Source organism: Drosophila subobscura, chromosome O (genome assembly GCF_008121235.1).
Source record: "Drosophila subobscura isolate 14011-0131.10 chromosome O, UCBerk_Dsub_1.0, whole genome shotgun sequence".
Taxonomy (NCBI): domain Eukaryota; kingdom Metazoa; phylum Arthropoda; class Insecta; order Diptera; family Drosophilidae; genus Drosophila; species Drosophila subobscura.
The window spans coordinates 23,177,545-23,200,187 of NC_048533.1; the positions used below are offsets into that span (position 1 = coordinate 23,177,545).

Genomic DNA, 22,643 nt, shown 5'->3' on the forward strand with positions numbered 1-22,643 from the left:
AGGCTTAATAAGCCGCCAACCCAACCCATTCCAGAGTGCTTCAAAGGCTGAGCAAACAGCTGACAGAAAAAACAAAGCCTTTGATATCTATTTGCATAATTTCCTACGTGGGAACATGACACGAGCCGCGGGTGCATGTTGTCCTGACATAATCGTAACCAACAATGTCCTGGGGGTGTGCCGGCAAACACACACACACAGGATTCCCCTCTAATTGAGAGATACATTTAGCCGGGCCGTGCCCCTCTTTTCTCCGTGAACATTGCCTAATTGATTTTCTAAGACAAACTCGGCGTTTGCGTATGCGTAATGCGGTGTGAAGTCATTTCTGTGCAAAAGTCCGTGTCCGGGGTCTCACCTTTTTGCTCCTGATTAGCCCGACCTGGGACCGATGCAGGCACCTGCTTGGGTGCTTCTGGTTTCTGTTGTTGTTGTTGTTGTTGTTGCTGCTGTGGGGCTGGCGCTGCTTCCTGTTGCAGCTGCTGCTGCTGCTGCTGGAGCGGCAGAGATGGAGGCTGAGCAGAGCTTTTCTCCATGACATCCGCCATATTGAAAGTTAACCGAGTGTTTGTCTGTGTTGTGTGTGTATCTGTGTGTATGTTTTCACTTTATATGTATCTGTGTATCTGTGTAAGCCTCCTTGTCGGTCGGTGGCTGCACTCACAGGAAAGCACTTTCCACTCTTGCTGTATGTGGGCGAGATTTTTGTGTGTATCTTTGAGATATTTCACGTATTTCACTTTTGCACTTTGCACTTTTCTTCCGGTTGTCGGTGTATCTCAGCGTTGGGAATGCTTATTTTCTTTCTTGCAGCCGCTAAGGGTAGCACACTGAAAATCGGTCACACAAGTTGCACCAAATATAATATATACTTGTATTCCGGCTGTGCAATCACTTCACTGGCACTTGGCAAATTTATTTGAATTTTTGCTGGGACAACAGCACACGGCACCAGTGTGACCGAGGAATTATCGATAGAAAATACCGCACAACCCTCATAACTATACCTTCTCATTTTAAAAATATACCGTAATCTTAAGTCGTATTCCTCGATTTTGCGTTTCAAATATGAGCTCAGAAATAAACGCATTTATTTGAGATAATTTCTTTCCTTTCTTCGTAGGCCTTATATTATAAAACATTACTTTCTTTTTTAATCACACTATGTTTTGTTGTCATCACTATAAATTTCCTTTGGACTTAGGAAAATCCAATCGAGCAAACGACACAAAAGTTGCGAGGAGTGTTGCGGAAATTAACAGAAATCTAAAAGTTGTTAGAAAGCTTCCATGATTCACTGTTACCTAGTTCTGTAATGTTATAACAGGTAATGTTGCAGGGTTGACAACAGTGCAAGTAAAGTGGAGCTGCCATACTTTTCGTTACATTTCATTTGGCGCCCACATTAATTTCAAATATGAGCTTTTTCAGTAACTTAGGTATGGAAAGACCCTTATAAACATAATTCTAGTAATTTTCTATCTCATGCTTTCTCTGTCTTTGTCACTGTCCATTTTGTAGATTAATTAAATTGAATCAATTTTGATTGTGCAAGCCCTGTTTTGATTTGGGGCTGCACAAATTATTCTTAGTGTTTATTTAAATACATTCGACTTAATTCACTTTCAAACATTCAGTGTCGTAACCTCAGGCTGGCAGCAAGGGGAAGCGTAGCTGCATCGTTTTTCTGCAGGTGCTGCATGTTGCATGTTTGCATTTTCCTAAAAATTATTGTATTTGCTATTTGGTTTATTTGCGTCTCATAGGGAATAATAATAATTAACTATTGTTGGGGGAAGGTGGGGGAGGCTTGTATAAGCAACAAAATCAATAACAAAATAATGTGCACAGAAACTTAATATTTTTTTCAGTTTTTTTTTGTTTTTCGTTATTTTATAATTTAAATTTTTTTTATTTTTTAAAAAATAATATTATCTTGAAGTTCAATTGCAGTTGTTGTAGTAGCAGAAGTAAAATTTAATTAAAATAATATACGAGAGAGAGATAGAGAGAGTTAGCGATGAATATAACATCTATGGAGAATGGTTGTTGCTGTAAATCTGTTGATGTTGTTTCAGTTGTTGTTGTCGATGGGGATGTTGGGCTCAACAACTCATTTCATTCATTTCATATTCACTTCAACATATCTGGTCTTTCACACATTCTGGCGAGGAATGCTGTGGAGTAGAGGAGTGAAGAAGAGATCTTGAATTAGCAATCAGGAACATCAATCAATTGGAATTTGCGTGTACACGTCCAGACATCGAGGCGTAGAGACATCGGAACAGCAATACTACATTCACTACTTACTGTTTAGTCGAAGACGACGGGATCGCTCATCAGGCGCTGGATGAACTCTGTGCAGATCGGATCGTATCAACGATTCACGGGAGTAACAGGACACGCAAATACGGATGCCATTCGGGAATTTGTTTGGTTTGTGGACATGGAAACATGGACACGCATACAGAGAACACATTTGTCGGGGGTATCAGGTGGTACATAGTGGTGCATTGTGGAACATTGTGGTGCGGAGTGGTGCATTGTGCAGAGTGGTTGGAGGAGTGAGTGATTTGTGCGCAGGGACAACGAGTTGCATGTGGAGAATACAAATAACATTTACGATTGACATTAACATTGAGTTCGACACATTGACCTTGGGCACTGGGGCCGGGGCCTCAGCCAGAGGGATATTTGCCACACAAATACTTACGAGAGTAGGGGATGAAGCCCTCATCGTCCTCGGGATCCATGCAGTCAGCGAACAGAGTCTCAACCTGCTCGTCATCCAAGCTCTCACCTAATTGTTCGAAAGGGAATGTGTGCGTTAGTGGGTTTTTTTTTTGTAAGTTTTTCCCCTAAGCAACTACTCACCAAGCGCCAACAGGGCGTGCTGCAGCTCAGCGAGCATCATGGTGCCGTTCTCCTCCTTGTCGTAGAGCTTCAAGCACTCAATGAAGTCCTCATAGCAGCCCTGCTCCTTCTCCTTCTTGACCTGTGAGTAAATGGGCAGGAATTCGTCCATCTTGATCTTCTTCTCGTTGCGCTTCTTGGTGCCACCCATTTTCTCGATGAGAGCCAAGGTGGGGTTCAAGTTCAGGGCACGCAGAGCATCGCCTAGATCGACGGCATCAATGCCCTCGCCGGCGGAACCCATGACTTCGAACACGAATTCGACATCTGCACAAGACAAACATTTGATTAGCACAAGTCATAATCGATGGCCAACGACAATCGCATCAAATTGTAATTACTATTATTTAGTTCATTGATTGATTGATGGTTTTAAAAATAGTTAAGGGCTCTCCTCGTTAATGGGGTCGATGTGGTAACCCTGAAATTTCTGGTACGCACATTTTTGGTCATCATGAAAATCTTTGACATGGCCGAGAGCATAAGTTACTGGCTATATGTATGTGCGTGCGAGTGTGTGTGTGTGTGTTTCTGGGAGCATTGCCAACACGAAGAACACACACTACGTATACGTAATCCGACACCCGAACCGAACGAACGAGCGAACGCCTTCGCCATCTCATCTGAATATATGTATGTGTGTGTATACACACAGATCTATACTTTTGTGCTCTCTCTTTCTCTCTTTGTGCGTTTTAAAAGTTTTAAAATAAGTATCAAGAAATAACTTGGCCAAAATTAGATCTCGAAACGAGCAGAGCAGCGCTATACGCCTTCGGGATCCCGAACATACACACACACAACGCAGCACACACACACACATTCGATTTTCCATTGTAATTTCTTTTAAAACATAACTTTGCACTAGATTTTCCCGATCCGATTTTGGTTTTCTCTCGCTGTTGGCAACATTTTGCTGTTCCCATTTCCGTCTGGTTCATCGGTCAAGTGTCGATGGGCGAAGTCGACGGGGATGAAAATAGCACCGACGATGCATATAGAAATTCCTGAATGAAAATTTTCCGCAACGCGTATATGTATACATATGTGATACATATTCCAAGTGATTACGAAATATATTCTCACTGATTTTCATTGTGTATTTTTTGTTGTTGTATCTACGTTTATATTATGTGTATCCCCGATCTCACACGCGCACATTATGCAATCAATTTTTATAGGCACACAGGAGGAACGAGTGTTTTCCGAGTGTTTCCCGGGTGTTTGCTGAATTGTGTTACATTTTATTTGGCCTTTAATCCTTTCTGTGGTTGCCCGATTTCCCATGTGTTTTAATAACTTTTTGATTGAACTTTTGATGGATTGAGGTTTGAGGTTATAGATAATCCTTTTTCCGTGCGGTTCAACTTACTTTCAATTTCACGCTTGGGAACATCAGCCTGTCAAATGGAGGAGAAGAGGATACAAATTGCAGAGTTTTGCATTAGTTGATGCTGGTAATTTTCCATGGAACATTCTATCTTTTTCCTCTATGCATATATGTATCTCCTGATGGTACAATGTGCAGAGTCTTTGGCAGATATATGCACTCACCATTTTGTCTGTTGGATGCGAAAAGCAACTGTATCGCGGATGAGCTCGGTCTCGACTGAACGTTATTCGTCAGCGGCAGTACGGCAAGGTAATTCTGAGGTGATAGCCAAGCAGCATATCGCCACACGCACACACCCAAAAAACACACACACACAGACACACACGCATAGGCACAGCGAAAGAAAATGACGAAATTCTCTTCTCCTTCGCAGCCTTACCCATGGGAAGACCTATGTGGATGTCTGTGTGGATGCCAAGAATTTACTTTCATCTTGAGAACTTTTTCTAATGCTCTTTCACTCTCCCAGCAGCCATACATACAGTGCATATATATCTTTCGTGGCTCTCCCATGGAGCTGTTTATTTTGCTCTCTATAAACAGGCTATTTTTAAGAATTTGTATTTTTTTGTTCGTTTGAATTTTAGTTGTTGTTTCGCTCGTGAAGGCAAAATAATAATCGGTAGTGGCATTCCCAGCCGGATAGTGTTGAATATCATTCGATGTTACAGATGATTTTGCAGATAATATTTTGGGCAACATATGTACGAATCGAGATGTAGGGATACGCTGCGCAATAGATTAGTGGAAGAAGAGCAACCAGCAAGTCAGCCAGCCGGACGGACGTCTCCATGCAGCATAAGAAGGGGAAGCATGAGAGGCTGGGATGATGGGTTGATGGGAAAAGAAACCTACACATGTCTTGGCATATATTTATACACTCATCGACCCTGATCGCCTTTTTGGCAAAAGCCCCGAAACGTATATTTTCAACGTAGCAAGCAGCCAGCAATTTCTCTGGTTTTTCTGGCTTTTCGTGTTATCATTTGAAAATGTTTTGTCAGTCGGTCGGCCATCGGTTGGGGGTGTTAAATGGCCGATTCCTTCTGGTTTCTCGGTCGCAAAACACACCTGAAAGTCTTTTCAATATTTATACATTTTCCATAAAAAATGTTTCCCACCATGCCATCACCTCTCTCGCTTCCACTTGTTCTGATTCGTTGGGACTGGGGCTGGTGCTCTCATCTACATAGAAGGCGCCTTGCCTTGCTGGCTCCCCTCTCTCTCTGAGGCTGTCCCAGCGTCTCTGAAACAGTTTAATGCGTGCTATTTATATAAACTATGACACAGATACACAAAATGTATTCAGAGCAAAAATGTACAGCAACAAAAACCTGTACCCGTATTCATTTGGTTTTGTTTGCGTGGGTGCAAGTACATCCATACATATTTGCAAATCGGGGCACATAGATCCCAGCCACAGCCTGGCACTTATAAAGGCTCAAAGTCTGCCAAGCAATTAAAACCATTTACCACGAATTGCCATGACTGTCCTTTGTCCATGTCCTTGTCCTTGACATTCAATCCCCATGGCTTTGAGACGAGCCTTTCTTTGACCCAGTTTGGATGCTCAGCTGTTGGCCAACTTTTGGCCATCTCCCACCATTGACACTCCCTCTCTCGCTCTCTGTTTGTCTGGCTTTGTGGCTCTCTCTTTCTATTGATGCTTCGGCTCGGCTTTTGGCCGCGCAGCCTCTCTGGCTTTGTTTGTGTTTATTTACTCCTTGGAGCCACCTGTGGACGGCCTTATTTTTTGGGGGTGTAATTGGTGCATTCAAATTTGGACCAAAGAGTCCCTAATCAAACAGCTGTGAGGACATTCCTGCGCAGATGAAATTGCGCAATTCATTGATAAATCATCCCATGCCATCTGCCCATGGGGATGATGGGCCAAGTGGGATTCAGAGAGTATAAACTAAGCAGTTTTTGCCTACTATAATCCCCCCATCGAAGCGCAATATATTTGCCTTTTGTCTGTCCTTTTTTTCGGTATCCAATTTCGAACAGCACTTCAACTCCCACTTGAGTACACTTTAGATATCGACTGACGCACCCTCGAAGGCAGCCTGTGGGAATGGCGACACAATGGCAGTGCCATTAAATGATACCCGCACATAAATCGACATAAATGAGTGTCGTCTGGTTGGATGTCGCGTCGTATACGCAATATCCACCCCCAGGCGGTTTGTTATCATCGACAAGTGTGCCAAAACGAACAGGGTGATGCACTCAAAAAGCTGTGTACCACAAGTGGCATCTCCTGCAAAGACACCCTCTATGGCGGGGCAGCCCTTTTCGGTGTGCGCATGGAGCGTGGAGTGCGGGTGGTTCTGTATGTATGGGAATATCCTGTATACGCACTGCTGCCTTCTGCCTGCTGCCTCTTCTTCTGCTTCTGCTGCTAGTCGGCACTGGCAACGGCAACGACGGAGGCGATACGAGGATAACAACGACCCAGAGACCAGAGTCCTCGTCAGTTAACGACGCTCGTCTCAGTTGCATCCGAACGCTCCAGCCGTAAACGTTATCGAAACTGGCCACGCGTAAATCAAGGTAAGAACAATGGAAAAGACTCTGAAAACTACAATTGTAGAGTACAAGTGCGGGAGGGAGGCAAAAATGAACAACAAATTGAAATCAAAAGCAGGAGAAGTGCTGGATAAACAATGCTCGGAAGCGATCCATAAAAACGGTTTGCAATTAGTTAACGTCCAAAGCCAAGCCCTCGGTGGGTGCTCCTGCCGTTCCATTGTCCTGTGTTCTGTGTTCTGTGCGTGGGTGCGGCACCAATCAAGCCAAATGTTGGCATAAAAGACATCGTTTGATTTGAGTGTGTGCCAAGTGCTAAGCAATTGCCATTTGGGCATCAATTAAAATGGGAAAATCCACATTTTCCATCCATCATCTTGTGCGTTATATAAGTCTGTGAAAATTTTTGCCCCAAATTAGCATGTATACCAAGAACCCAATTCTGTATCTATAACCCAGTCGCCTCGTTCTCGCCGCCGCCGCTGCGGAGTCTGCGTTCTGCGCAGCGTCCCAGGACCAGCTGGACCGACGGACCGAAATCTCTGCAACACTAGAGATTGGCCGAGTATAGAGGGGGGGTTGTGGTTGTGGTGGTTGTGGCACTGACCTACTCGTAGCCTGGTGGGGGCAGCACCGAGCAACGACCAACAGACGAGCCTGCGCACGCAAATACCTGTTGCGTTTGCCCCCGCCCCTGCTGATGGCATGCTAATGCCACAGTTTTATGAATGAGTCGCTCCAGCTGTTGCATGCCAATTGATTTGTGTGTGTTTTGTCCTTCCAGTCGGGCCACCATGGTGACCACCAATGCCGGCGCAACGGCCACAGCCACAACGAACAACAACAATCTGCAGACGAACAACAACAGTCATGCGGCGAACAACAATAATGATGACTTTGACTTTGACCAGGACGATGGCCTGCAGGACCTGGGCTTGCCGGTGTCCGTCCAGACATTCCTGTGGCGCCAAATAGCACCCTTCATCCGGCCAAAGCTCGGAAAACTACACGAATCAACCTGCCTGGTGAGTGTGCCGTGTCAAAGAGGTCACAGAGGAAGAGGCAAGGTCGAAGTGTTCAATTCGGAGCGAGAGCCACACGATCGAAGGAGGTTGTGGTGTGCCCGCCCTTAAAGTTATTCTGTGCTGTACATTCGCTATGCGTGTTTGTTGTAAGGATGATGGACTGTGTAAAAACATAATTGGCAACACAATTGGCTTGACAAAGACCATTCAAGACCAGAAAATACTTACTGTAACCTATTTGATGTTTTCTCTGGTCTTTGGTTTTATTTTCCCCAGCTAAATTCAAGGAAAAACCATTGATAAACGATACAGAACTTGACATTGATGTTTGATGTATTTTTATTCTTTCCTGCATTCGATACTTACTTCTCCCAACAACTATGATACTAACACGACCACCTTCTTTCACAAACAACAAGAACAGAACAAGAATAGTCTTCTATCTTCTTCCTGTACTCACACACAGGAAATGTTTCTGCGTTGTCATTAAATCACCTGCAAAGGCGAAACATTTCCCGTGCTATTTGTACCATCTATAATATGTATATGTGCCTTTATTCCACAAACAATAAAAACCAACTACAATCCACTAAACATACGTTTAACAATAACAACAAACAAACTGTACAAATTAACATTGTAAAATCTTTCGCAATTTGTCTGAATCTGAATGTAGTTTTGTCAACATGCACCGGGACACCATGTAAGTTATAAATGTCTCTGCCAGACATATAATCCCCTTAACTAACCCCAGTCCTTGTACAGCCCAATGCACAAGTTAATATGGGACTTAAATGTATGTCCTAGAGAACTCTGTACATTGGGATGGACTACTCCTACTACTCCCCCTTTTACTTCGTTTTACTTTCAATTGTAGATGTTGTGCGTTTCTTGTGCCTATGTTTAAGGTTTCTGTTTGTCCTATTTTGCTGTACTGTAGATAGCTTTAGCTTAACCCTTAGAACCAACATAAATTGCCAGTTTTACCTCACAATGAATCTTTTCTCATTCACCATCCCAACCTGCGGATGCTTAGGAGTCGAAGGAAGCCTGCAAGGTAAGTGGAAGAGCATCATTCTGGCGTGTATAATTTATTATCCCCATCTCCCTTGCAGTCCTTCGAGAAAGTGCTCGTGCAGAACATACAGTTTGGTCTCTCGCCGCCTCTTACGAAGGCCCTGGGTGCCATTCCGCGCTGGCGACTGCTGCAGGGCGCCCTGCCACATGTCATGCACGCCTGCGCCGCGCTGCTCTACAATCGGGTCAAGGATATGCAGGCCATTGGGCCCGTGGAGACCAAACTGCTGTACACGATGCAGTGGATCCTGCTCTATGCGGCCGAGGAGTGTGCCGACGATGAGGGCGGCGAGGAGCTCGGCCTGGGCGAGACTCCCGCGGAGCCCAAGTCGAAGCCCATACAGCAGTATCTATTTTCCGTGCCAACGATTGCAGTAGGTGGAACCCCGACTAATGCCTAATTCCAACCTAATTTCCATTATTTTCGTTCCAGCTCTTTGTGTATCTGTTTGCACCTATCATATCCCACCTGAAGGAATCGGATTTCCAAAACTTTCGCCTCGAGAACGGTATCAAGCTGTGGCAGGGCATGTGGGATAATCGCGCACCCGGTGCTCCTTGCTTTACGGCTCCGGTGAAGCCAAAGGCCCGCAATCTGCTCTGTGCGCCAACTCCCAAGGGCTCCACGGATGTTTTTCCCACCCGAAAGCACTCGCTCAGCGCTGATGCAATGTCGCCCAAGAACGACTCGCCACAGAGCGGCATCTCTGATTATGGCAGACAGGACGAGGAGGTAAGACAACTGCTGAATACATGTCAGATCGATCCATTTAACTCTCATCTAGGGCTCCTGGGTATCTTCTCCCAAGGAATTTGCCTTTCCCGAGACCATTCCCGAAGAGGCCTCCAGCGTGGAAGACGAACGTGTCGTCATATTTAGGCTGCCATCGGCGCCACAACTCATGGATAATTCATTCTTTACGGTAAGCAGGGATATGTTTAAATAAGGATTCCAAATTGCTGATTTATATTCCCCATTCCAGGCCGATGCCAGCCTGCTACAGCAGCAGCAATCGCAGAGCCGACGCGGCAGTCGTCAGTCCATGAACTCCCGCGACAAGGATAAAGTTCCCTCCACCAAATTCGAGTTTGATCAGCAGGAACTGATGCGTGGGGCGTCCATGAAGGAGAAGCGCAGTGCCTCCATCGAGAAGGAGACGGACTCGGACAAGTCGGAAAGTGTCAAGGCAGATGTCTCGGCTGCCACCTTCCTCGATGTGGCAGTGCTGCGTTGCCTCTTCATCTCGCACTGGCAGGAGGAGGGCATCTTCTGGAGCCTCCAATATCTATACAATCGGTAGGAATAAACAAACTTTACTCTAGATATAGACTTTTACATGTTTCTTTCTGTTTTCTTGCAGTCTCAGTGACATTGGTGAGGAGGCGGCCATTACCTTGAATCAGCCGCGAAAACGTTCCAACTCCTTGCCCATACCACAAATCGAGATATCGCTGTATCAGGGTCCCGGCAGCAACAGTCGCGATAGTCCGGGTAGTTCTGTGGTCAAGGACTACATCGAAATACCAGAACCAGCGCCCACAGTGACAGCTGTTGTTGGTGAGTGCAGATCCTGAAAACTAAACCCCAATCGATGGTCATAACTCTTTTCTTTACAGAGGATACCCCCACAGCGCCCAGCAGCTCCGAGCGTCGCGGCAGCGAGAAGAAGAAACGCGTCAAGATGGCCGATCTGCGTGCCTTTGTGGAGACGAAAATGTTCTCGAAATCGGAGAAGAACTTGGAAAAAGTAGGGCTCGATACAAACTCTGCCAATGGCAAGACACCACTGCAACTGCAACAAGCAGTAAGACAAGTCAAAACCCAGATCTTTGCTGATGTTTGCCGTTAATGTTCTTTCAATAAGTGTGCTCCTGCCTGGCCCGCCATTCCACGCTTGCAAACCCCTCCATAAATTATATCAATAATCTCGTATGAATATCCAACCTAAACCCATATGTCAATGCTGTTTGTTTGGCTTTCTTGAGAGTTTACTTAACACATTTTATTGATGTCCAACTAATGGTTCTCTTTCTTTCACACCCTTCAGGAGTACCATCGCAGCCTGGACACGGGTGAGAAGAAACTGTCACGCTCTGCATCCATGATCAGTCGCGAGCCAGCCAGTAATCTGATCAAGGGCAAATCCATGCCTAGTCTCAGGTAACTACGAAGATCCCCTGTGAACAAACCCAACTCAAAGAACAGAAACAACTCCTGGAACAGGCCTATGACACCAGAACAACAACACTCCCAACACTTTCAATAGATTCTCAACAATTTCCATACTCTTCAGAGACTCTTTCTGTGTTCCTAAGCTAATGTCTATATATATACTCGTATATTCTATACCTTATGTGCCCCACAACTTTCTCTTATGACATCAACCAGCTGTCTGCTTGATAGCGGGTGAGTTTTCGTCCAAGTAACCAGTTAACCCTCTCGCTTAACCCTCTCCGATCTCTCCAACTGTGTAACTATAAAAGTGCTTTTGCCACTACTGCTGCCACAACCCTCTTTCTCTCTCTTTGCAACTTCCACATTTATGCTTGCTCACCTCTGGCACCTGTGTCTTTGCCTGCCTCTACCCCAACCCGAAACCCAACCCCCGCCACTGCTTTTTCTCTCTGTTTACCCTTAAGCCTGCCGCACTTTGGTTTGACTAATGCCACACACACAACTTCTCGCACGTCTCCTACAAAATGCAAGATTTTACAGATACGTAGAGCCACCCAAGGCCCCAAGGCCATCCCAGGTGGCATGTCCACGCTCCACGGCCTTCTATCCACGGAATCCCATTATTACGGTGACAGAGCACACGCCCACACCATCGCCGGACTACATCAAGCGACAGGCAAGGACATTCTTCTCCATAATTTAATTCACATAATAATACTCTTTGTGTTCGTAGGGCTCCATTGACTCGCAGCTGGATGCTTTGAGCAATGGTGGCAGCATCGGTGGCATGGGTGGAAATGGTGGTGGCAATGGCAGTGGCGGCGCTGGCAGCACCACCACCCGCTATCGTGGCCAAATGCTGCGCTCCCACACAGACTCGCATATCGATTATACCGGCGTGGATGAGTCCGAGGCACCCGGCTCCTCCTTCTACATAACTCGCGATGGTGGCATCGACTACGAGATTATTCTGCTGGCCATTAGCAATGTGTTTAAGCGGGATCCAGCCTTGGTGTGCTCTCTGCGCGTGCTGGAAGCGGGCCTCAACATTTGCGAACTTCTCATCGAAATGGGTGTGCTGAAGCTGGGCGAACATGCCCATGAGATTTCCATGAGCATCACACGACGCGCACTCCAGGTGCTCGGCTGTCCGCATGGTTGCAATGATGGTGAGGCATTCGGCATACCTTTTCATTATATATTCTCATTCATTTCGTGCTGCAGGTGTTCGCGGTCCTCCTGCGGACTTTCTGCGCAATCAGTGTCAGAAGATTCTGTCCCGAATGCTGCGCCAGGCTGGACAGCGCACCAAGCGTTACATGCAGGAAATGGTCAAGACATCGCCGCTGCCAGAGCTCATCGACTACTTCCATGCCTTTCTGGCCTTCTGTGTGGATCCCAGCTCGCTGTTGTCGCCATTAAGTAAGTGTTTTGCATATGTAACCAATAGCTAGCTGAATTTTTTAGCTGCAATTGCGGGGCTGGCTTGGATTTGCATCCAATGTAGGCGCACCCAAAAACCTCCCAACCCTAAAACCAAATCTATACTGAGTTCTACATTGAGTTACCCCCAATCTGTCTATACTTTGTGTTTGGTTTGCTCTTTGATCTCTGGCCTTGGCTTGACCCCACTTGCTGTTCCATTTACTTGCATGCAACGACTTTTGCTAATGCTTTTGAGTTGTCCTTCCTTCCTGACTCCTCCTTACTGTCTCCACCACCACCAAATACGTTCGTTGTATATATGTGTATGATGTATGTATGCAAATGATGCAAACTAGCTCATAAACGTCCGAGTGGATATAAAAATGCTAACACCGATCTTGGCGGTGTACCAGGTCAGGGCGGCTATTCGACAAATTTTAGCGGCGGAATGAGCGGCGGCGCCGAATCCCAGGTCGTTGGCGCTGTCTTCAAGCCGCTGGTCAGTCGCTTTGTGGAGGCAAGCAAAGATCTTAAATCACCCGAGAATATAGCTCTATATGGCGACATACGGCAGTTGGTCACCTACGTGAAGGGTGCCCATGGTGGGCCATTCCGTATGGTGGCACTCAGCGGCATTCTAGCCGTCACACCGCGTCCCCACAAAAAGGGACCAACGGCACAGACTACACGTGTTATAAGGTGAGCTCCAGATATATGCATACATCCATGATTTAGTCTGTCATCTATGCCCTTCTTGCAGACACATTCCACAGTCCAATGTGACGCACAGCATTCAGAATGATGACAATCGCTCCCAGCGTCGTTTGCTGCTCAAGAAACGAAGCACTTCTTCGGCCTGCGCGGTAGTGAGTGATGGAAAGGACGCTGATATTCAAGCCTAATCATGTTCTCTTCATTGCAGAGTCTGCTGGAAACGGAGACGTGCGAGGAGCACTACAAGACCAGCCAATCGCCGTTGAGCAACTTCCGACGTCGCACGACTGGAGTGCGTCCGACACTGACGCCACGGCATAGTGAGCGTGCGCTGCTCTCCGATTCCACGTCCAGCTCGGAACGCAATTCGTTGGGACGGCTCAGCGGCTTGGTGCGCTGGTTTCGCGGCACGCCCAAGGAGGCATCGTCCATTGATCTGGAGATTGGCTCACTGAATCCAGAGATATCCTCCACATTTATGAGGCACGCCTCGCTGAAGATACAGCGTGGCCGGTCAAGCGATGGCATTGGGCGGTCCATACAGCGCGCCAAGCGACGCGTCGAGAGGCGGCTGAACCGTTTCGGCGGCATTGTGAAGGGCAAAAAGAAGGTGGGCGGCATCGAAGAGACAGCGGACTTCAGTCGGCGCAGCTCCTCGGATATGTGCGACGGCCCACGAGAGTCCGAGGTGGTCATACTCAAGGAACGGAAACTCGTGCCCACGGAGCCAGTGCGTGTGGGCATGTTGCGGCTCTCCTTTCTCCTGGAGACTTGTGCACCCGGCTCCTTTCCCGATCCCCAACTGGTGGCGGCTGTTCTGGATTTGGTAAGCTCACTCAATCTGTGAGCATTCCCCAACCTAATCCACTGTCTTTTAGCCGCAAGCTCCTTTGGTCTCGCGTGCCACTTTTCTGCTGGAATGCGCACACTTTGTGCATCTGTGCAACAAGGGTCAGTGGCCCGCCTGGATGAAGCAGAACGTGGGCAGCTATCGAGCGTCGGGTGCCAACATCAATGTGAACCAGATGAAGCAGCAAGTTAGCCAGACCAGCGCCAGGCGCACCCACATCCTGCAGCGAGCGGCTGGCAAAATGTTTCACCAATGGGCGGAGATAGTGGGTGCCCGCCTGGAGGAGATACTCTTCACGGAGCGACTGCAATACGAGGCGGTCAATGCCAGTCTCACCGATCCCGAGAAGCAGCGGGAGCTGCTGCAGCAGGACGAGGAGGAGGACTTCCTGGACGAGACATCCGTGAATCCGCATGGGAATGACTGTCCGCACTCCCTGAAGCTGATCGCTTGCGTGCTGCTCTTCGAGATTACGGCCTTTCTGCGGGATACGTACATCATGCTGCCAAAGACATCGAAGCTGATCCATCGGGACAAGCCAGCGCCCTGGGAGAAGGTCTATCGTGAGGCAAATCGCCGCTGGTCCATGGCTCTCAGCTCCATGGGTCACTCGCAGACATCGGCACAGAGCCTGCAGTCCATAGCAGCTGGCAACGATGGCGCCGGCCAATCGGAACGAAAGATTTCCTTTGTGCTGCACGAGCCAGACAACGAGTCCGAGAACAGCAGCAACACCACGTTAACCAAGGAGGGAGAAGATGGTATCTAAGTCAGAGATTACATCTACGTTTCCCTACTAATTAATATCTATTCCAACAGCACCTCGACGTCCCACTGCTGCTTCGGCAGTGCGTCCATTTTTGCTGCGTCGTGGCACAGCCACCACCACGGGCGGTTCCTTCAAGCGTCGCTCCCTGAAGCTGCGTCGCAACACAAAGGACAGCAAAGAAATTGAAACAGATTGTGAGTAGGTATAATAGTTACTGCTGCTGCACATACTTAACATCCATTCCATGCCAATCCCCTTTCAAGTTAACACACAATCGCGACGCAAAGTCTCTTCGCTCTCGGATCGCAGCGACACCTCGGAACAGGGCATGATTAGTGGTGGTGAGGAGTCGCCGGGCATACTCAGCGATGATCAGCAGCCAGAGTCGCCCACTGACTCCAATGAGAACGATGATACGGCCAAGAACATGCCCTGGCTGAAGGCAGTCATCGAGATGATGTCCAGCTACAATTACTACTGCACACACAAGGGATATTGTCATCCGTTCTGCTACAAGCGCCACATGCGCTCCTGCACGCGGCTCATAAAGGCCACCAGAAAGGTGAGTTTGAGGATGGTCTGCCAACTGAATTATTTCTCTATGAATTTACCTTAATTCCCACAGGTTTATGGTGAAGAATTTGGCTTTACCTTTGATGCAGATCATCCAACGGTGGAGCCAACTGTCATTAGCTCCAGCAAGCCGCACACCTCGCGGGCACGCTCCACGCGCAAAGTCTCCGAGCAGAGCTCTACGCAAACATCTCCATCCAAGCGCAAGGATAGCTTGTCACGCAAGGATCGGTAGGTAATCCATCGAAGCCAAATTCATATATAATAACTATTTCCTTTGTGCAGCATCAGCGATGATCCTGATCTGGAAATGGCGGAGAAACTTGCCAAAGCATTCCGTCAGGAGAAGGAAAAAAAGCTGCAGGAGGAGCCACCGATCTTGAAGTTTATACGGGTGCACATACGCAATCTGTTCCACTTTCCATTCGCCACACTGCTGAAGGGCGCGGTTGTCCTCACCGAGGAGATGGTGATTGAAGCAATGCCGGCTGCCTGGGAGCTGCTGCTGGAGACCAATCACGACACGGCCACCTCGAGTGCCGCCGTTTTCCTAATGGGCTCCGTGAAGGCACAGAACTTCGCCTTCGATATTATGCAGAGAGCGTTGAAGCACAGGGATCCGGACATACGCATTGGCGCCATTCAGCGCTATTTGGTGCTGTGGAAGTGCCGCTTCCATGTGTGGCCACGCATGGAGGACAATGCGCACGATGTGACCTTCAAGGTGCCACCGGGCGGCATTGAATTCACATTGCCATCGCCGAAAATTGGCATCGAAAGTCTGCCGGTGGTGGATCCACCCTGGATGCCCGTGCAGCAGACCAAAGACATGGACGTGACGCTCAACCAAGACAGACATGTGAGTGAGAAGGCTGCAGTAACACTGGGCTATGTAGGAGTCGGGAGGGGCATCCCTTATGGCCACTAAATTATTGATTGCTTTCCAGCGTTCCCTGGTCACCGCAACGAAGAGCCGCAAAATGCAGCAGACGGAGGCCATTCGGAATGCTCTGCGCCAGCAGCGGGACAAGCAGCGAGCGGAGCGGCACAGCTTCCTCATCACCATGATTCCGATCAGTCAGCAGGCCTCACACGAGCCTGGCATGGAGAAGCTGGAGGATCACGAGGATCAGGAGGAACTCGATGGCACCCGCATGTCCTCGCACCTCCATCACTCCCATTCGCTCTTTCCCTCCGTGCTGTGCTCGTCCGTGATGCAGATTGTGGGCTGCCTGGACGATGCTGCCATTGGATCGGATGGCAATGCAGTGTACGAGATTGCCTACCAAGTGATTTGGGTGTGCCTGGTCGAGGAGTCGGCACTCTTTCTGCGCTATGTATTTGAGCGCCTTACCCGCGATCGACAGGATCAAATGTTCAAGCTGCTGCGACACCTCATCCGCTTTGTGCCACGTCTGCCCCAGCAGGCGGCCTTTGCGCTATACAACTCCATCATTGGATACATCATGTTCTATGTGCGCTCGTCCAATGAACTCAAGCAGGAGCTCGTGGGATCAGCCTTGTCTGTGCTCTGGATGGTGGTGCACTCTGTGCACGGCATTATGTTCAAGGACTTGAAGCAAATTCTGCGCAAGGAGCAGTGCGATGCCTCCATTCTGCTCACAGCAAATGTGCCAGCAGCCAAGAAGATTGTCGTACACGGACCGGCTGACGATGACTACAATATACCCTCACAGTTCCCCGTGCAGGAGGACACGCTGTTCTGCCAGTTGCTGAAAGAGGCTCTCGACTATTATCCCATTGATGAGAAGAACACGAGCCATTACTGCCTGGTGGATTATAAGAGCAGTAAGTTTAACATACATTTGATTGAAGTTCTCTTTCTTACTCTCTTTCTATGATAGGCAAAATCCTGAATCCCAATTGGTACATACGCGACTTGTACTTCTTCAAGCGTTCGCAGTACCCGGAGGTTCGCCTGATGCTCATGCGGCCAGAAGAATCCTTTTTGGCACTGCAGAAACAGGAACTGACTAAGAAGTTCGTGGAGATTGGCAAGGTGCATCTGACTTGGGCTATTCTCAAGAATGTGGACATGGTGGTGCAGCGTGTTGTCTTCCTGCACGAGGAGCTGATGAAGCTGCCCTCCTTCCCACGCAAGGCGCTCGAAGTGGATCTGGATCTGCACCATGGCGGGGAGTATGGCAAGGTGCTGCTCGGCCTGGATGTCTTGCACAAGTTTATGTGGGTGCGTCTGATAGCCCGCATGTTCGAGGCCATGGCTGGTAACTTTGCCTACTCGGCGGACATACAGCTCTTCCTCAACGTGCTCTCTGGCGCCTCCATCCTGCATGCCGAGGACTCATGCATAATGCGCTACGTGATGGCCACATTCATCAATGCCGCCTTCAACTTTAAGAACATTTTCTCCACGAATGGCTACTTTATGATTATGCCCACACTGCTGCAGGTGTATTCCCTTCATCAAACCAACAAACTGATTACCACGACCATCGAGTACGCCGTCAAACAGTTTTACCTCCTCAACCGCAAGCCTTTCATTCTGCAAATGTTTGGCTCTGTTTCCGCCATTCTCGATACGGACGAGGATGGCACCTATGGAGAGGCGCACAAGGTGCAGTCCAGCTGCCTTTTCAACTTGCTGCTCAGCCTGGAGGATCCCTCACCGGATCCTCTAAACATTGCAGAGCTGGTGAAGGAGCAGAAACCCCTCAAAGCCATTGACTTTTGCTACCACGACGAAGATGACGATGTCACGGTACTGGACTGCATTACGCTCTGTGTGATGGTCGTCTCCTACTCGGCGGAGAGCACTCGTGGCTATCAAATGCTCGTGAGTAAACTCACTGAAGTCTTCCATTCTTTGTATCTTTATTTTAATGTTTTTTAGATCATTCTGGAGGCCATTCTGCCCTGCTATCTGCAGCAGATTCAATCGCCCAGCTACATACCGCTTCAGGGCAAGTCCGAACGTGACATTATCCTTCAATTGGCTGTGGCCATTCGCACCATGGTGCACAATTGCGAAGGTCTGGCCAAGAGCTACAACGGGCCCTATCGCAACAGTCCCGAGCACAAAGGATCTTCGCAGCGCAACTGTAGCCGCGGACCGCCCTGCTCGCCTGGTCTGGACTTTGAGGAGGAGTCGCATCCAAAGTATGTGACGGATGCCCGCACCAAGAGTATGATGGATTCTGCTGAGGACTCCGAAATGATACGCACTGAATATCGGCGACCTCGTGATGTGCTTCTCTCTGTAGTGGCGGATTTCCTCACCAAATCCACGGCACGTCTGGCCGAGCTGGCGAAGAAGATGCCTGCCGACACGAAGCCCACTGAGGTGCTGGACGCCAAGTGCCACATTCGTCTCGCAGACATCGCTCACTCGCTGCTCAAGGTATCCCCCTACGATCCAGAGTCGATGGCCTGCCGTGGACTGCAGCGGTACATGCAGGCGGTGCTGCCTCGGGCGGAATGGTCAAACGACACTCTGCGCAATGCTCTGGTCACCATACTACGACGCATCGACAAGGTATTCCTGAAGATATCGAAGAAGCCATCGATTCGGCGGAACACGGACTGGGAGGCAGCCGCCGGCCTACTGAAGGGCATTCACGAGACGATTATCCGGCACTCGTATGTGCTGCACTGGCAGCAGATGAAGACTTTGATTAGCACCGTGCAGAACCTGATCGTTAATGAGCCCGGCTCAGGCATTCCCGAGGGCGTCTCCAGTGCAGGGGCAGCGCTCATGTCTCAGAATCCGCCGGCCTTTTTCTGCTCGGCCGTGGTGCGTCTGGTGGCCCTACAAGTGGTGAGCCCCGTGGACTGCTTCTCACTGGTTCAAATATGCGGCGGCAGTGCCGAGTTTGCCACGCAGGAAAAGGCCGAAGGATTTCTGATGCATCTGATCATGCCGCTGTGTCTGAAGGTCTGTTCGGGACGCGGCGTTTCGGATGTGGGCGAGCTGAAGATGACCGATGTAACCTTCCTGCTCACCGCCGTCCTGAATGCCATGAGTCCCCCAGCGGGACGTACGGGTCAGGCTGTGTCCCAGATCAATCGAGTCACGGGTGACCTGCGTGCCGGCTCCCTAACCTTCACGGGCAGCCGGGATGCCAAGCGACCAGCCCGCATTTCCGGCTCTCTCTATCAAGCGGCCTTCTTGGCCCTGCGCATCGTGTGCATCTGCTTCGAGAATCGCCTGTCCACCGAGTGGCCACGCATTGTGCGGGTGATGCGGGATCTGGGCAGACGAAACGAGGCTGCCCCCGATCTATGGAGCTTCATGGAGTTCGTGGTCACCCATCGCACCCCACTCTACATTGTTCTATTGCCTTTTATTATGCATAAGGTAAGGAGTGAGTGCTGAGGATTGTCTGGCTTATAGCTTACCATCTCTTACCAGATCTCACAGCCTCCCATTGGCGATCACGAGCGACACATGCAGTTCATCATTAGAGAGCGATTGCGGGGAACACCACCACAGGGCGGCATCAAGTCGAAGGGCGCCCTGCTGCTGGAGCTGGCCCGGGAGCTGCGCGATCTGCGCGACGAGCTGGAGGAGAAGCGTTATGGTAAGTCTATGTGGTGGCCGCTGACAGTTTCCACACATCCGCTTATGTTTCAGTCTCCACAGATCGCGAGAGTTCCGAGCAGAAGAAGAGCGACACGCCGGCGGCCACCAGTGCGGCAGATGCCCACAAGTCCCAGCAAAGACCTTCACTTATATCTATCTTCACAGGGACAACAACCGGCCAGGCCACACACTCGCATGTCTCCGCTGTACCCATCGATTCGCGCAGCGGCTCCGGTGGCATTTGCACCCCCAGCGACACTCTGTCACAGCAAACGCTCCACCCGCCGCGAGAGTCCTTGTCCAGCAGCTCAACGGGACGAGATCCACACACCACGACAAGCGAGAGTCAGAGCGGCGATGGAGAGGCAGGATCGGCGCCCACACTGGTTGGCGCAGCACCCAGTGGCTCAGGCCATGGAACTTCCGGCACAGCATCTGCTTTGCCCTCGCACATGTCGCACTCGCAGTCGCTGCAGCAGCCGACATTTAAGGCACAGCCGCCAAAGCTGCGCTTCGTTTCGTCTGTGGAGTTTCGACACTCTTCGGGAGAGACATCGACCACACCGCTGTCACCCGAGAGTCCGGCCGAGGATAGCTCAGGAGATCACACACGTTCACGCCTGCAGCGCTCGAAGGCGGCCAGCCGCAAGACCTTCCGGCTAAAGCGCAGCCGACTGACGCCCATGGAGCCACCCAGCATCGTAAGCCAATCCAAAATCCCGAATGCTTATCCGTAAGCTGACATCTAAATAATTTGACAGGTTACATCGCTCTCACAGGAGGAGCAACAGCCTCAGGCCCAGCCCAAGGCACTTGGTGAGATATCCTGGGACTCGGTCTCGCAGACGTCTTCCACATCCGGCTATCGGGACAACAACAGCTTGCAGACGGGCCTGCTCTCGCCAGATGGCTCATTGGGAGGTCTCACTCTGGGCCGCTCCCCATCGCAGCATTCACTTTTAATGGTGTTCGAGGGACAGGACGAGGACACACTTATTTAACAATCACAGAACGGCGACCGGGCCTACGAACTCTAGTGACGAGCGTGACTTTCCGATACACAATTAGCACGAATTTGGTATAGCAGATAGTAGATACTCGTATATTATAATTATTTATGCATATGTGTAGGGTAGTTGGATGTTAAGTTTTATAGACGAATCGTTGTTTTCCATTTTGAGCCCCGTTTTGTACACGATCAATGATGTTAGAATGTTAACAAATAAACGCGGTAGCCGTTCTATGCTTCGCCGTTCTTTTTTGTAGCCGCTGACAATGTCTTCAATCGATTCTCCTTCACCATCTTGCGCCACTCCAGCCACTTGGCCATCTCCGGCTGATCACTGTTGCCACTCTGTGTCTCCAGTTGTAAGTAGTAGGCCTCGCGCAGTATCTTAAAGGCCTGGATGCTGTAGTATGGCTGCTGTGTGACCGGATCAAAGTAGCGTGCTGGCAGTCTGGTGATGGGGCAGATGCCACTAGAGGGTTTGGGCGGGGGCTTGGACCGGCAAATCGATTGGAACACCTTGTCGTTGAAGTCGTTCTCGATGGTGACGAACGTGCGCTCACACTTTGAGGCTGGATCGTTCGGATCATGCGGTAGGGTAGTGCCCCGAGTGGGCTTCCGCATCACTGGCATAGTTAGCGAATGGTAACGTATAGTTGCCCCATTGAAAATGCGCTTGGTGGGACGCGTTTTCTTTTTCTCCAATTCCATTTTTTGGAATTTCTCTGCAATTACGAATGAGCTCTCAAATATTGCATCTTTAGCGGGTTATTTATAGACATACCTAGGGAGAGGATGTTCTCCTCTTCGGTTATTTTTGCCTCCTCCAGCAGTTCTTCTTGGGTGGGCATGTAATCCTCAACGCGAACCTTCTTTTTCTTGCGCTTGCGTGCATCGTCTAATTCCTTCAGGCGTTTTTTTGTGGCCTGTGTTTTGATGGCCGTCGATGTGCGTATGGACTTGCGACCCGAGTCGAGGACAGTAAAGCGCGGCCGCACTCGGCGTTTGGTCACACCGCCTCCGGCCCGCTTCTTATGCAGTGCCGGTACGGACTTTGTTTCCTTTTTGGCGGCAGGTGGTGGCTCCTGTAAGGAAAGCCCCGTTAGGAACAATATAAATGTATGCACTTTTCCAGAACTCTACCTTGTAAGCCTTTGTGTTGACGCCGCCGCGTTTACGCTTCTTCTCAGCGGGCTCTTCTTGGTCGGATACCGGCTCATCATGCTCATCTATACTGAAGTCGGAGTCCACCACATCGTCCTCTTCGTCTTTTTGTCTGCAACAAGGATGTTTAATTACATTGTGGACGTATTACATGGGCATGAGACTCACTCATATTCCTGGTCTTCTCCTTCCTCCTGGAATCCACCGTAGGTTGTTTTGTAGAAATCATCCTCCTCTTCCTCATCCAGAAGAGTGGCTATGCGGTTGCCAGCATTGTTGCGCCTGGCTCGCGAGGCAGCCATTTGTTTATTTTACGAGATTAATATATTTTATCAAATTTGACAGACAAAACATAAACAAAGTATGTACGCGAACTTATCGATAACATATACCGGAATATACAGTCTACTTTACAAAAAATACCACCAAAAATATACCAATGAAAATAATAATTCTCGATTTTAATAT

At 49.1% G+C, this 22,643-nt stretch overlaps 3 protein-coding genes across 16 annotated transcripts; 1 reads left to right on the forward strand and 2 right to left on the reverse strand.

Moving 5' to 3' along the window:
• Positions 1-1,961: 1,961 nt before the first annotated feature.
• On the reverse strand, positions 1,962-4,589 carry LOC117896193 (myosin light chain alkali). 2 transcript variants are annotated; one of them, XM_034804283.1, is made up of 6 exons: positions 4,468-4,589; positions 4,286-4,313; positions 2,875-3,180; positions 2,714-2,800; positions 2,311-2,357; positions 1,962-2,177 (listed from the first exon to the last, which is right to left on the reverse strand). In XM_034804283.1, the coding sequence occupies exons 1-5, from the start codon at positions 4,468-4,470 to the stop codon at positions 2,314-2,316; spliced, it is 468 nt and encodes a 155-aa protein (XP_034660174.1). In that variant the 5' UTR covers positions 4,471-4,589; the 3' UTR covers positions 1,962-2,177; positions 2,311-2,313. The 2 variants fall into 2 exon arrangements, with proteins under 2 accessions (XP_034660174.1, XP_034660175.1); XM_034804284.1 differs by lacking the exon at positions 2,311-2,357.
• A 2,168-nt stretch (positions 4,590-6,757) lies between these two features.
• LOC117896347 (protein unc-80 homolog) lies at positions 6,758-21,248 on the forward strand. 13 transcript variants are annotated; one of them, XM_034804596.1, is made up of 30 exons: positions 6,758-6,859; positions 7,620-7,860; positions 8,537-8,563; positions 8,897-8,917; positions 8,976-9,311; positions 9,371-9,670; positions 9,723-9,860; positions 9,921-10,234; positions 10,299-10,495; positions 10,555-10,742; positions 10,986-11,098; positions 11,327-11,344; positions 11,645-11,789; positions 11,847-12,282; positions 12,338-12,535; positions 12,895-13,237; positions 13,299-13,404; positions 13,461-14,078; positions 14,131-14,863; positions 14,922-15,065; positions 15,135-15,433; positions 15,497-15,675; positions 15,730-16,303; positions 16,392-17,253; positions 17,310-18,259; positions 18,317-19,780; positions 19,835-20,003; positions 20,057-20,113; positions 20,171-20,706; positions 20,767-21,248. In XM_034804596.1, the coding sequence occupies exons 2-30, from the start codon at positions 7,630-7,632 to the stop codon at positions 21,004-21,006; spliced, it is 9,936 nt and encodes a 3,311-aa protein (XP_034660487.1). In that variant the 5' UTR covers positions 6,758-6,859; positions 7,620-7,629; the 3' UTR covers positions 21,007-21,248. The 13 variants fall into 13 exon arrangements, with proteins under 13 accessions (XP_034660487.1, XP_034660489.1, XP_034660493.1 ...); XM_034804598.1 differs by having other exon boundaries at positions 20,066-20,113; XM_034804602.1 differs by having other exon boundaries at positions 10,555-10,685; positions 20,066-20,113.
• LOC117896348 (vacuolar protein sorting-associated protein 72 homolog) lies at positions 21,134-22,526 on the reverse strand. Its single transcript, XM_034804603.1, has 4 exons — positions 22,344-22,526; positions 22,155-22,287; positions 21,796-22,096; positions 21,134-21,736 (listed from the first exon to the last, which is right to left on the reverse strand). The coding sequence occupies exons 1-4, from the start codon at positions 22,475-22,477 to the stop codon at positions 21,246-21,248; spliced, it is 1,059 nt and encodes a 352-aa protein (XP_034660494.1). The 5' UTR covers positions 22,478-22,526; the 3' UTR covers positions 21,134-21,245.
• Between the last annotated feature and the right edge of the window lie 117 nt (positions 22,527-22,643).